The sequence below is a fragment of the Erpetoichthys calabaricus genome, chromosome 11, assembly GCF_900747795.2.
Source record: "Erpetoichthys calabaricus chromosome 11, fErpCal1.3, whole genome shotgun sequence".
Taxonomy (NCBI): Eukaryota; Metazoa; Chordata; class Cladistia; order Polypteriformes; family Polypteridae; genus Erpetoichthys; species Erpetoichthys calabaricus.
Window position 1 is genome coordinate 22,162,850 of NC_041404.2, and position 13,531 is coordinate 22,176,380.

The 13,531-nt window shown below is 38.2% G+C and overlaps 2 protein-coding genes across 2 annotated transcripts in view; one reads left to right on the forward strand and one right to left on the reverse strand.

The window, feature by feature from the left end:
• Positions 1-13,531, forward strand: part of LOC127529561 (uncharacterized) — a 315,715-nt gene that overhangs the window by 45,190 nt on the left and 256,994 nt on the right. The window lies entirely within an intron of this gene.
• Positions 1-13,531, reverse strand: part of rad50 (RAD50 homolog, double strand break repair protein) — a 126,401-nt gene that overhangs the window by 4,159 nt on the left and 108,711 nt on the right. Inside the window, exon 25 of the mRNA XM_028812794.2 lies at positions 8,951-9,084. Within this exon, the coding sequence (XP_028668627.1) occupies positions 8,951-9,084 (134 nt within the window). The remainder of the gene's footprint in view (positions 1-8,950; positions 9,085-13,531) is intronic.

Sequence of the window (13,531 nt, forward strand, 5' to 3'; positions counted from 1 at the left end):
TTAGTCTTATGAGGCTTTAAATTACTTGGAGTGACTATCACTAACAAATTGAAGTGATTTCAACACATTTCATCTCTTGTCAAAATGACTGAGCGCAGATCAGATTTTTTAATTTGTTCTTACAAGTTTCTACAGGTGCACATTGGTCTCTGTCCTTATTGGCTGCATCACATCTTAGCACCTTCTCAGGTCAAGAACATAAAGGACTGCATAAGGTGTTAAAGACAGCACAAAATATTACCAGCACCCAACACTCGCTCCGTAATAATTAACATGATAAACCTGCACAGCTGCTTTTCTTACTCCTCCCTTCTGTTGTTACAGCATAGGTCCATAGACAGTTGCACCAGCAGATTTTGCAATAGGTGCTATCCACAAGTTGTAAGGGTACTATACAGTCAATCATAAGAATATACACAAACAGAGTTTATAAATATAAAACACTTGCAAATACATATTGTATATAATTGTATATATTGTGTATTGTATTTTTCTCAGCTGTTCCAAGGAAATACACAAATAGGAATTGATTTATCCCAGAAGTGTGGAATATCCAGATGGTTGTTTGTAAATTTGAGATGTGCAGCAATGTTTTATTTTGAGAGCAGCTGCTTGTTCCATGATGTCATTCCTAGAACTCCACTCTAGTTTAGCTTTTTTCTTGTAATGGACACATGAAGAGATATTTGGCAAGTTAAGGAAATTTCAGCAGATCCTTAGCTGTTACCCTAGCACTCTATTCACCTCCTTCAGCAATGCAATCCTGGCCCTTGCCATGATCTTTTTTTTTTTTTTTTAATTTTATTTATTAATTTTATTGTAATCATTCCATACAAATAGATCAATTTATAACAAAAAGAAAAAAAAAATTGAAGACAAATCAAACCCCACCCCTGAGAAGGAGAGCTTAGCCAAAGGAGAATTGCTTAGGGCTTTTTAATAAGGCAACAATAAACAAAAGAAAGGAAGAAATACATATAGGTAAATAAAAAATGGAGAAGAAAAATAAATGCGGTAATAGTTATTTCTCTTATTCTAAAATAATATTGATTAGATCCTGCCAGGTTTTGAAAAAAATCTGTACAGATCCTCTACCTGAGAATTTGATTTTTTCCAATTTCAAATAATATAAAACATCGGTTTCCCACTGACTTATCAGAGGAGAATTAGGATTCTTCCAATTTAACAAAATAAGTCTGCGTGCCAAAAGTGTAGTTAATGCAATCACCGTTTGCTTGTCGTTCTCCACTTCAAGTCCGTCTGGAAGAACACCAAACACAGCTGTTAATGGGTTAGGAGGGACTGTGACTCCAAGGCTGTCTGAAAGGCACTTAAAAATTTTGGTCCAAAATGATGTTAGTTTGGTGCAGGCCCAAAAAATGTAGCCCAGTGAGGCAGGAGCTTGGTTGCAGCGTTCGCAGGTTGGATCTTGCCCTGGAAACATTTTGGACAGTTTTAAGCGAGACAGATGAGCTCGATATATAATTTTTAGTTGAATAATTCTATGCTTTGCGCATATGGAGCTTGAGTGAATTCTCTGCTTTGCTACCTTCCACTCCTTTTCTGATATATTGATTAAGAGATCTTCCCAATGTCCTCTTGGGTCTTTGAAAGGTAGGGACTCTAATAAGATTTTATATAATGCGGTAATGGTGTTTAATTCCTCGAAATTGAGCAGTATTTTTTTCCAGTATGGTGGAGGGTACGAGGTGAGGAAAATCGGGCAGTTTCTGTTTAACAAAATTGCTAATTTGAAGATAGTGAAAGAAATGTGTAGCTGGGAGGTTGAATTTGGAACGTAATTGTTCAAAAGATGCAAATATGTTGTCTATATACAGATCTCTGAGCATTTTAATCCCAAAACTTTTCCAGGTATTAAAAACTGGATATGTTTGCGAGGGTTGAAAGAGGTGGTTCTCTTGCAGAGGTGCTGCGGATAAAAGATTTTCCATCTTAAAATGCTTTCTAAGTTAGTTCTATATTCTGAGTGAGTAAAGCACAATTGGGTTATTAGTATATTTGCGATAACTTGCATTTATTGGAGAGCAGAGCAGGGAGTATAAAGTACTACTACAGGATTTTACTTCTATTGCGAGCCAAGCCTGTGTATGTTCGTTTTTTTGTGTCCAGGTTTTTATGGCTTGTATGTTTGCTGCCCAGTAATAAAACTGAAAATTAGGTAAAGCCATGCCACCTTCTGCCTGAGGTCTTTGTAGGGTCGCTCTTCGGATACGTGGGTGTTTGGAGTTCCAAATAAATGAGGTTATTGTTGAATCTAATTGCTTAAAAAATGATTTACTGATATATATTGGAATGTTTTGAAATAAAAAAAGAAGTTTAGGAAGGATATTCATCTTAACAACGTTAATTGTTCTGGCTAGAGTGACATGAAGGGTTGACCATCTTTGCAAGTCTTGCTTAATTTTTCCCATACAGACGGCAAAATTTTGTTGATAAAGAGCTTTATGTTTACTTGTGATATTTACCCCATGGTATTTAAACTGATTTGCTATGGTAAAAGGTAGGGTGTCCAATCTAATATTATATGCTTGTGAATTCACTGGAAAGAGTATACTTTTATTCAGATTAATTCTGAGACCGGATATCTTTTGAAATTCTGTTAGTGCTGTTAGAACTGTAGGGACAGTGTTTTCTGGGTCTGATATATATAAAACCATATCATCTGCATATAGAGAAATTTTCTGTTCCAGTCCTTCTCTGATAATCCCCTTTATCTGATAAGAATTTCAACAGTGAACCGCCAGTGGTTCAATGGCGATTGCAAACAGCAGTGGTGACAAGGGACATCCTTGTCTGGTACCATGTTCAAGCTTAAAGTAGTCTGAGCAAATGTTGTTAATACAAACTGAAGCTTCTGGATTGGTATACAGTAGTTTGATCCATGCACAAAATATTCGGGCCAAACCCAAATTTCTCCAATGCAGTGAAAAGGTAGTTCCATTCAATCATATCAAATGCTTTTTCTGCGTCTAATGATAGTAATATCTCTGGGGTGTTTGATTTGGCTGGTGAATATATAACATTAAACAAGCGTTGGAGATTGGAAGATAGGTGTCGGCCTTTAATAAATCCTGTTTGATCCTGTGATATTACCGAGGGCAGCACTTTCTCTGTCCTTCTAGCTAGAATTTTTGAGAGTATCCTAACATCATTATTCAGGAGTGAAATTGGTCTATATGATGCACATTGTAAGTCCTTATTTTGTTTAGGAAAGACAGTGATTAATGCTTGACGAAATGTTTGAGGTAGTATTTGGTTGTCTCTAGCTTCTGTAAATGTTGCCAATAACAGGGGAGCTAGCTGAGTGGAGAATTTCTTATAAAATTCTACGGGGTAACCATCAGGGCCTGCTGATTTCCCGCTTTGAAGTGACTTTATAGCATCTAGTAATTCTGTTAGCGTCAGAGGTTTATCCAGTTCCTCAGCACTTAAAGCATCTATTTGTGGTGTCTGTAATGTATCCAGAAATGCATTAGTTGTGTGTTGTCTTCTTTCAACTTAGTAGAATATAAGGATTTATAATGATCTCTAAATGCGTGCATTATATTTTTATGGTCAATGATTTCTTCTCCATTCGTGTTGGTGATTACTGGTATTGCATTATGAACTTCTTGTTTGTGAATTTGTTGAGCTAAAAGCTTATTAGCTTTTTCTCCATGTTCACAGTAATTATGTCTTGACTTATAAATAAGTTGTTCAGTTTCTTGAGTTGTTAAGATGTTAAATTCTGTATGCAGGGCCTGCCTTTTCCTGTGAAGAGCTTCACTTGGACGCCTGGCTTGTTCTTCATCTATTCTAGTAATTTTGCTTCTTAGCTCTGACACTTTCTTGGTTTCTAATTTATTTCTGTGGGAAAGATATGAAATAATCTGTCCTCTTAAGAAGGCCTTTAGAGTTTCCCAGAGTGTTCCTGAAGAAACCTCTGTGGGCGTGTTTGTCTCTAGGAACAAGCTGATTTGTTTGGATATAAATTCTGTGCAGTTCTCGTCTGCCAATAGAAGAGGGTTAAGACGCCATCTGCGAGGTGAGTGTGAGAGGCTTAATGATTTTAGCTCCAAGCCTAGAGGGGAATGGTCGGAGATAACAATTGTGTCATATTTGCACGATTTAATCGTAGGCAGGAAATTATTATCTATAAAAAATAATCAATTCTTGAGTAGCTATAATGCACTGGTGAGTAGAACGAATATGTTCTTGAGTTTGGGTTAAGAAACCTCTAGGGGTCTGATAAGTTGTGGTCATTTAAAAATTGTGTAATTGTCTTTGCAGTGTTAGATGTCATCCCCCCTGTCACAGGAGTCCTATCTAAGAGTGGATTTAAAACACAATTAAAGTCCCCAGCCATTATAATTTTATGAATGTTCACATTGGGAATGGATGCAAATAGATTTTGCATGAATTCCTTATCATCGACATTGGGTGCATAAACATTTATCAAAATCATTTTACTGTTAAATAAGTTGCCCATGACCATAACGTATCTCCCTTCAGGGTCCGAAACTACATCTGATGCTACAAATGGAACTGTTCTGTGTATGAGAATTCCCACCCCTCTAGTTTTCTTTATAAAGCTAGAATGGAACATTTGGCCAGTCCAGTCTTTTTGTAGTCTGAACTGATCCTTGCTTAGTAAGTGGGTCTCCTGTAAAAATACTATTTTAGCGTTTAAGCCTGTTAGGTGAGAGCATACTTTCTTTCTCTTTAATTCGTGATTCAGGCCTTTAACATTCCAGCTCACAAAGTTAACTGTCCCATCATGGAGACATTGATTCTGAGTTTTTAATGTCGTTTTATAGTCTTAACTGGTAGTGAGGCAGTTTTAATCTTAATTTCAAAATTCCCCATGAGTTATTGCATTTTAGCCTATTGTTGCATTGATATTTATAGTTATAAGGATTAGAAGAATAGATTAGATATAGCCTGCTCTTCTTCTCTCCCCCCTTTATCCCCCCACCCCCCCATTTTGCCTCCCCACTTGAGGCTTGATCCCACTTCGTGATGCCCCGGTCCTCTGACATACAAGGAGACAGAGCACGTCCAAAACAAAACAAACCCCACCCCGCAGCGGCGTTAGAGAATTAAAACAAAGAGATATCTATTGCAGCTGAGTTTTAAATACTATCTGCCAAAAATATAATCATTAACAGTCTTTAAGCTTAAAATAGTCTTCAGCAATTTTAAGATATTAAGATAATAAAAGAAAGAACCCTGGGAATGATTTTAAAAAGTAGTCTAGGATAAACATAGTAAATCTTAATGTAACAGTGTAATGTAATAGTATAAATAGTAGAAATAGCAATAAACTAAGAGTATGATGTTAAACAGTCTATTTTAAGGCAGTAAAAAAAAATAAAATAAAACAACCCTACTTTAATTTCTTCCACACTCACGTCTATAACTGTAATTAAGACATAAACATATAATGTCCAAGTAAAGAAAAGGATGTATAATTATAATACCAGTCTCTTTAAAAGTGGATCCAAAAGCAGATGATAGGTCCTTCCCATGTCTTGACAGAATACGGCTCCTTATTAACTTTCAAAAAAGTGTCGGAAACAGCTTCTTTAGTTCCTTTTCAGCTTCCTCCTTGCTAGGAAATACATAATATTGGTCTTGAACTTCCACTTTCAGTTTGGCGGGATACAAGAGGCTGTATTTGATATCGACTTTCTGTAGCAACTTTTTAATGTTAAAGTAGGCTGCGTGTTTTGCAGCTGTTAATGGTGAGAAGTCGGGGAAAATACGAATAAGATTATTTTCAAATATAATCTCTTGCTTGTGTCTGAGAAGTGCCATCACACCATGCTTACATCGTAATCACTCGAAGCGGACAATAAAAGACCTAGGTTTAAAGGTGCTTGATCTGTATGTGCGATAAGCAGCTGCTATCTCAATGTCGAGTTTAAAATCATCTCCAATTATTTTAGAGAGTAATTCTACTGCAAATTTCACTGGGTTTGAGCTTTCTCATTTCTCAGGTATACCCTTAATTCTTATATTGTTTCTTCTGTACCCATCTTCCAGGGCCGCAAGTCTGTCTCCGAGTTTTTTGCATTCGGAATTCGCAGCTGTAGCTTTTTCATCGCCGTTAGATGCCAATTGTTCCGCTGTTTCAACTCGAGCCGTGAATGCCTGCTTAAAGTCACCCAGCTGATCTGTAACGTCATTAATTTGGTCGGCAAGCATTTTCAGTTTGGATCTATTTTCTTTGATGTGTTCCTCTAATTTCTCCAACATGCCTTTAAAGTTCACATCAAAACTTTGAAATAGACACGATTCCCGGTCTTTGTTATCCTTCTTAAGCTCAGTGTTAGATTTCTTAAGCTCATTCTTGTTATCCTTCTTAAACTCATTTATGGCCGTAGCCATGGCAGTGGCCAGTGTAGCGATCATCTCTCTCAGTTCAGTTTTCACTTCGGACAGTTCGTTTCGGATTTTGTGCTCCGCAAATGGAAATGCAGCTCCTGTTACAGCAGGTGCTGCGGGCTCGCGATGAGTAGATGAGAGCACATCCTGCAGGGCCTTTTCTAGTCTCGAATGATCCTCAGAAATCGGCGATCCATCGCAACCTGTATCACTTGCACCTTCACTCCCATTTTCAATCTCGACTGGAGACGATATAATGGAGCGGGGTCCCAGGAAATCTGCGCATTCGTCTGCCTGTTCCAGGTCAGTCTCCGAGAGGCCATACCTTGCACTCGGGCCGGATGTTTGTCCAGACTTTGATGCAGCTTTAACTTTCTTTTCTGGTTCTTTCTGACTTTTCTTCTTGTTACTCATGCTTGTATATTGCAGTGGAAGTTCCTTGGTCGGGTTAAATACAGGATACCTCTAAATAATATGAAATATGTGGGAAAATAAAGACGCTGCTAGCGGAACTCTGCTTCAGACGCCCATCTCTATAACGGACGAGACCAACTCTCCATGATCTTTTAAGAACACCATCTTGGGAGAGTAGCAACAGTTTTCCTGCACCTCAGAGTCTCTACTCCTGGTCACTATTCAGGGACTAGATATAGAGGTGGTGCATTGCTTCAAGTAGTTGGGGATCCATATCAATGACAGGCTAGACTGGCATCATAACAAAAAAGAAACTATATAAGAAAGAGCAGAAAATATTCTTTTTTTCTAAGAAGACTACATTCCTTTAATGTGGGTATAAGACTCTTACGACCACAGCAATTTTCAACACTGTAGGGTCTTGAATCGGTATCATAACTTCAAGAGAATCCAACAAGCTGATTAAAAAGGCAGACTCAGTTATAGGATACACTCTCAAATCCCTGGAGGTTGGAGCAGTGGAGAGAATGAAAACAAAACTGAGTGGCATTATACATAACACGACACTTTCTCTCCCTGACACAGCACTTTAAGCCAACAAATTATTCAGCAGAAGTGTGTCAGTATTATTATTAGTCATTCTGGTGTGTGTTCTGCTTGTATTTATTTAATTAACAAGATTCTGTAAAAAAGCCCAATTTTCCCATGGGGACAAAAAAAGATCAGTTTATCTCTCTGCCTCTCTCTCTACCAGTCTAGAGCTTTACAGACTTTTTCTAATCTGAACTATGAATGTTTAAAAGATGTATTTTATAGTGAACAGCTACAATTTGTGTGTGTTACTAATTTAAATAGACTGTGTTTGTCTATTATTGTTACAGTAATCCCTCCTCCATCGCGGGGGTTGCGTTCCAGAGCCACCCGCGAAATAAGAAAATCCGCGAAGTAGAAACCATATGTTTATATGGTTATTTTTATATTGTCATGCTTGGGTCACAGATTTGCGCAGAAACACAGGAGGTTGTAGAGAGACAGGAACGTTATTCAAACACTGCAAACAAACATTTGTCTCTTTTTCAAAAGTTTAAACTGTGCTCCATGACAAGACAGAGATGACAGTTTCGTCTCACAATTAAAAGAATGCAAACATATCTTCCTCTTCAAAGGAGTGCGTGTCAGGAGCAGATCATGTCACGGAGATAGAGTAAAACAAACAAATCAATAGGGCTGTTTGGCTTTTAAGTATGCGAAGCACCGCGGCACAAAGCTGTTGAAGGCGGCAGCTCACACCCCCTCCGTCAGGAGCAGACAAAGAGAGAGAGAGAGAGAGAGAGAGAGAGAGAGACAGAGTTTGTTTTTCAAGCAAAAATCAATACGTGCCCTTCGAGCTTTTAAGTATGCGAAGCACAGTGCAGCATGCCGTTTCAGGAAGCAGCTGCACAAAAGATAGCAACGTGAAGATAATCTTTCAGCATTTTTAGACGAGCGTCCGTATCGTCTAGGTGTGCGAACAGCCCCCCTGCTCAATCCCCCTAAGTCAGGATCAGAGAAAGAGAAAAGTAAGCTGGGTAGCTTCTCAGCCATCTGCCAATAGCGTCCCTTGTATGAAATCAACTGGGCAAACCAACTGAGGAAGCATGTACCAGAAATTAAAAGACCCATTGTCCGCAGAAACCCACGAAGCAGCGAAAAATCTGCGATATATATTTAAATATGCTTACATATAAAATCCGCGATGGAGTGAAGCCGCGAAAGGCGAAGCGCGATATAGCAAGGGATTACTGTACTTCAGATTCAAATCATCTTCATAATAACAAAAAATTAACCTCAACACTGTGCCATGTGAGGGCCCAAAACATCATTAGGAAAAAACATAACATAAGGTAGTTCCAGTTGGTTCACAGACTTGTTCTTGTAGATGTTCTGTATCTAGAATGATTTTTATGTTGCACTGGATAATACTAGCTGCTAAACAAATGATATAGAAGATATGGATAAATTACTGTGGTGCTAATTTCTTTTAGTTGTACAGTACACTGTGCCATGTAATACTTTAAATACTTAGCTATGTGTCTTTACTTTGTTCCATGCAAGTATTACTTAATTTTACATAAAACATTCAACATTTCACGAAATATGTTATACTTACTCAACTAAGGCATGTGCAAGGGATTCAATGTTCTCTCGATCTAGATTTGTCGTAGGCTCATCCAAAGCTAGTATACCACAGTTTAGGCAAAAGGTCTCAGCCAAAGCAAGTCGAATAATAAGGGAAGCAAGAACCTAGAGAAAAAGAATTTTTACATTAGGCTTTCATTTCCTCATTTTTTCATTTATTTGCCCATCATCCCTACTATAGTACTATCACTCAGGGAGGGGACGCTGGCACATGCATGTTGCTGTCGCTCCTCCCTGTTAACAACACTTTCTGTTAAAATTCATGTTAAATTTGCATTTCTTTCATTTTTTTATTGTACATGTAGCTCATAGATGCATCTGACTCGAACTGCACTGATTTGGATTTATTTTTAATGACTTTATGGACTTTACATTGACAGGGTTCTCAACCTTGGGGAAAACTGAATCTTTCTGTAGTTCACGGGACGTGTCTTATGAACATTTCTTTGCACTGTGGCGATCTAGGAGCTGGGGATGGTCTGTCTTCTGGATTATAATGGATATACTGGATTGCTCTATATTACTTCTACACGTGCTTAACAACTGAGAAATTACCTGATTTTACATCCACCTGGCTTATGGTTCTGGGGCGATCATGCCTGCAATACCCAGCATTATATCTATGTGGCTGTACATTGGAATGTCCAAATTCTGATAACTTCATGGGCATCTTGTAATATCTCCTATTATGCTTTTTCTGCTGGTTGCTATTGCCGCTCATCTGTGCGACCCCATCCCGCCCGTCTCATCTTCTCCACTGTGTTATGTTGCTTCTCTACTACTATCGGATAAGTATTGCTTTGTATTATGTTAAAATACTCTTGTGACAAACATCTTCGTATTAAACAGATGTACAGAACAAATGGTCAGACTGGAATGTCCTAAAAGACTCTAGCATTGTGCGGCACCCAAAATATTTACATCGCGGGTCAGATTACCGCCAAAGCCAAGTTGCGAATGCAAAGTTCAATGGCAGCATTTGTTCAGGAATACGCTATCCTATTCATGGCTTTGGAAATAGAAATGTCATTGTGCCAAATTTGCAGTTTGTTAAAATAAACTCTGACTATGGATCTGTCCACAAGGAACCCTCGTCAGCTCATATTGAATTGTTTAACTCAAGATCTCTTAATTGCAAAGTGCTTGTGCTATCAAAATTCATTACAGACTCCAACCTTGACATGTTTTGCCTAACAGAAACCTTCCAAAAACCAAACGATTTTATGTTTCTCATGAAGGCAACACTATCCGGATACATTTACTTCACAGAACCTTGCAGCTCAAAACAAGGAGGAGGATTCACAGTAATTGTTAGAACTGAACTAAACATCAAAAGAATCCCAACTGACTGCCCGTTGTCTTTTGCGTGTCTGGCTCTTAAGCTAATAAGGAAATCAGGTCCTGCCTTACTCCTTGTTCTCTATTGTCCCCCAAAATAAAATGCGTCTTTTTTTATCTGATCTGACTGAATTATTAACCCACTTAAGTTCCCTTTCACAGAGTCATTCTTTTTGGCAATTTCAACATCCATATTGACATTACTACAAGTAAGCTGACAAATTAATTCCTATCTTTACTGGACAGATTTGACTTGGTGCAACATGTTGATTTTCCGACTCAGTCTAGTGGTTATATATATTGGACTTGATCTGTACATCTGGCTTATCTGTCAGCAGTGATTTGGGCCTCTCTGATCATAAAACAGTACTTTTCACTGTCTCATTACCACTTCCTCCTCTTACCTGTAAACGTCAAATTTCTTTCAGAAACCTTAAAAATACCTGTCCTTCTATCCTTGCTAGGTCCATTTCTGATCTTTGTCTGTCTTCACCTATTCCATCAACACTAGATAGTTTTGTTGACCACTATAACACAGCCCTTCTTTCAGCACTGGATAAAGCAGCACCTGTAAAGCATAAGGAGGTTTCCTTTAAGCACTCAGCTCCAAGGTGCAATTCGGAGTTATGGTCTATAGCAAAATACCCGCGCTTCGCAGCGGAGAAGTAGTGTGTTAAAGAGGTTATGAAAAAGTAAAGGAAACATTTTAAAAATAACGTAACATGATTGTCAATGTAATTGTGTTGTCATTGTTATGAGTGTTGCTGTCATATATATATATACATACATATACACATATATTATAAAGCAAAATACCCGCGCTTCGCAGCGGAGAAGTAGTGTGTTAAAGAGGTTATGAAAAAAAAAGGAAACACTTTAAAAATAACGTAACATGATTGTCAATGTAATTGTGTTGTCATTGTTATGAGTGTTGCTGTGTTTTATATATATATAAAATACACACACACACATATAAACATATATATACATATACATATACACATATATATACATATCTACATATATATATATATATATATATATATATATATATATATACATACATATACACATCCACATATCAACATATATATATACACATATATACACACACACACGCTTTATGGGTGATGATTGTTTTACTCTTTTTATCTTTATTTTATTGTAGAATCAACTCGTATCTGCGCACAGCAGGGCAGCCGTGGGCGGATGCGTATGGTGTATTCACTCCATGTTATCGTGCATTGCGCTGTCAGTGGTATTTTGATAAAAGAATTTGAACAACATATAAGAAGCGTATAAATTATTAAACAGTAAAACATTAACATTTAAGAAGTAAAGTTACATTAAGTACTACTGCAGTGCCTTCGGGTATACCTCATTTTTTGTTTGCCCATTACATGCTTAAATGTATACATTTTTTGGTGCACCAACCCGAGAACATGCGACATAGAACCGAGCGTGGGAGAAGCATGGATTTTAAACACGCGTTCAGTTCCTCTGCTGGTCTCCCTCGTGGAATAACTGGTAATGTTTGACTAAAATGTATAGCGAGTAAAACGACATTACCTCCTATTTTTTTTTTTTACGATCTCTGAGATCTTGCTTTTTTCAGTTCAAGGCTTCATAAGCTCTTTTATGTTGTATGGTGTACTTATCCCAAACCATCAGCTTTGAATGTTGCAAGACTTTCGCCTTGTATGTAGATCGGGGTAATTACATTCATTGCATTCCTAGTCTGAATCACAATGTGATTGTATGGGTGGTTACCTGCCACTGTAGGGTTGCCACCCGTCCTTTAAAATACGGAATCGTGCCGCGTTTGAGAATGAAATTGCGCGTCCCGTTTTGAATCAATACTGGACGGGATTTATCCCGTATTTTTTTTATCATTTTTTTTTTTAAAGCAGCGTCTCATGCAAATCATCCGACACGTATTTTATGAAGATGCCTCCTTTTCTACTTTTGATTGGGTAATACTTGATGTCATCGTTAGTTTGATTGGTGTTTTTAACTGTCCAGTGAGGAGGGCGTGTCTTTTAAGTAGAGTGTGCAAAGTGTTGGCACTGAGATGTGGCATCAGCGGCATAGTTGAAGCCCCTAACGTTGCGGTCAGCAAGTCGGCTAACATCCGCCATGTGCCGTCTTTCAGTTGCGAGAAGCAGATCATAGAATGGTTGAAACTGTTGCCCCTAACGTTGCGCCACGGCGTGTGGTTCGTTTATACCTCGTGTCTTCTCATTAAACTTTAATCTCAAGAATATGTTATTGCAATCCGCAGCGGGAGCGTTTCTATAAACTTAATTTAAACTTACGTTTTACACCGTGCTTTGTTTCCCTTATGAACATGCTTGTATGCTTAACTCGCTCCGTTCTCAATTGTTTAATTAATTTTTTGCTGTTCGCTGTTTGCGGGTCTTCCTCCATTTCCCCCTACTTCGTTCTTTTATCTCGCGAATATGTTATTGCAATCCTTAACGGGAGCGTTTCAATAAACTGATTGAAAATAGATTTGCATTTACCTTTTTAGTAAAAGGCGAGCTTTTAAGCCTGAGAAATCACCCCGTAAATGCACACGTTTAATTGGACATGTGTTAATATGTATGGTTACACAGTATTAAAAGACAGTGAACAACGTCAGTTACCTTTGTTCCCGCGTTTGATAAAAAGGTGAGCTTTTAAGCCTGAGAAATCACCCCGTAAATGCACACGTTTAATTGCACATGTGTTAATATGTATGCTTACACAGTATTAAAAGACAGTCAAAAATTAACGTCATTTACCTTCGTTCCCGCGTGTGACTCGTGCTGTAAATGTCTTCCTTGTTTTTAGTTCACGTGATTACGTAGGAGGCGTGATGACGCGATACGTGACTCTGCCTCCTCCATTACAGTGTATGGACAAAAAATATGTTCCAGTTATGACCATTACGCTTTGAATTTCGAAATGAAACCTGCCTAACTTTTGTAAGTAAGCTGTAAGGAATGAGCCTGCCAAATTTCAGCCTTCTACCTACACGGGAAGTTGGAGAATTAGTGATGAGTGAGTCAGTGAGTGAGTGAGTCAGTCAGTCAGTGAGGGCTTTGCCTTTTATTAGTATAGATGAAAGGAGCTAGCTGATGCCTTGAGAGACTGTCATGTAAGACTGGCCTTACCGTGCACATCCAGGCTTTCCCTGACCTTCAAAGGGATGCACTAACTGCAGCCAAAAACA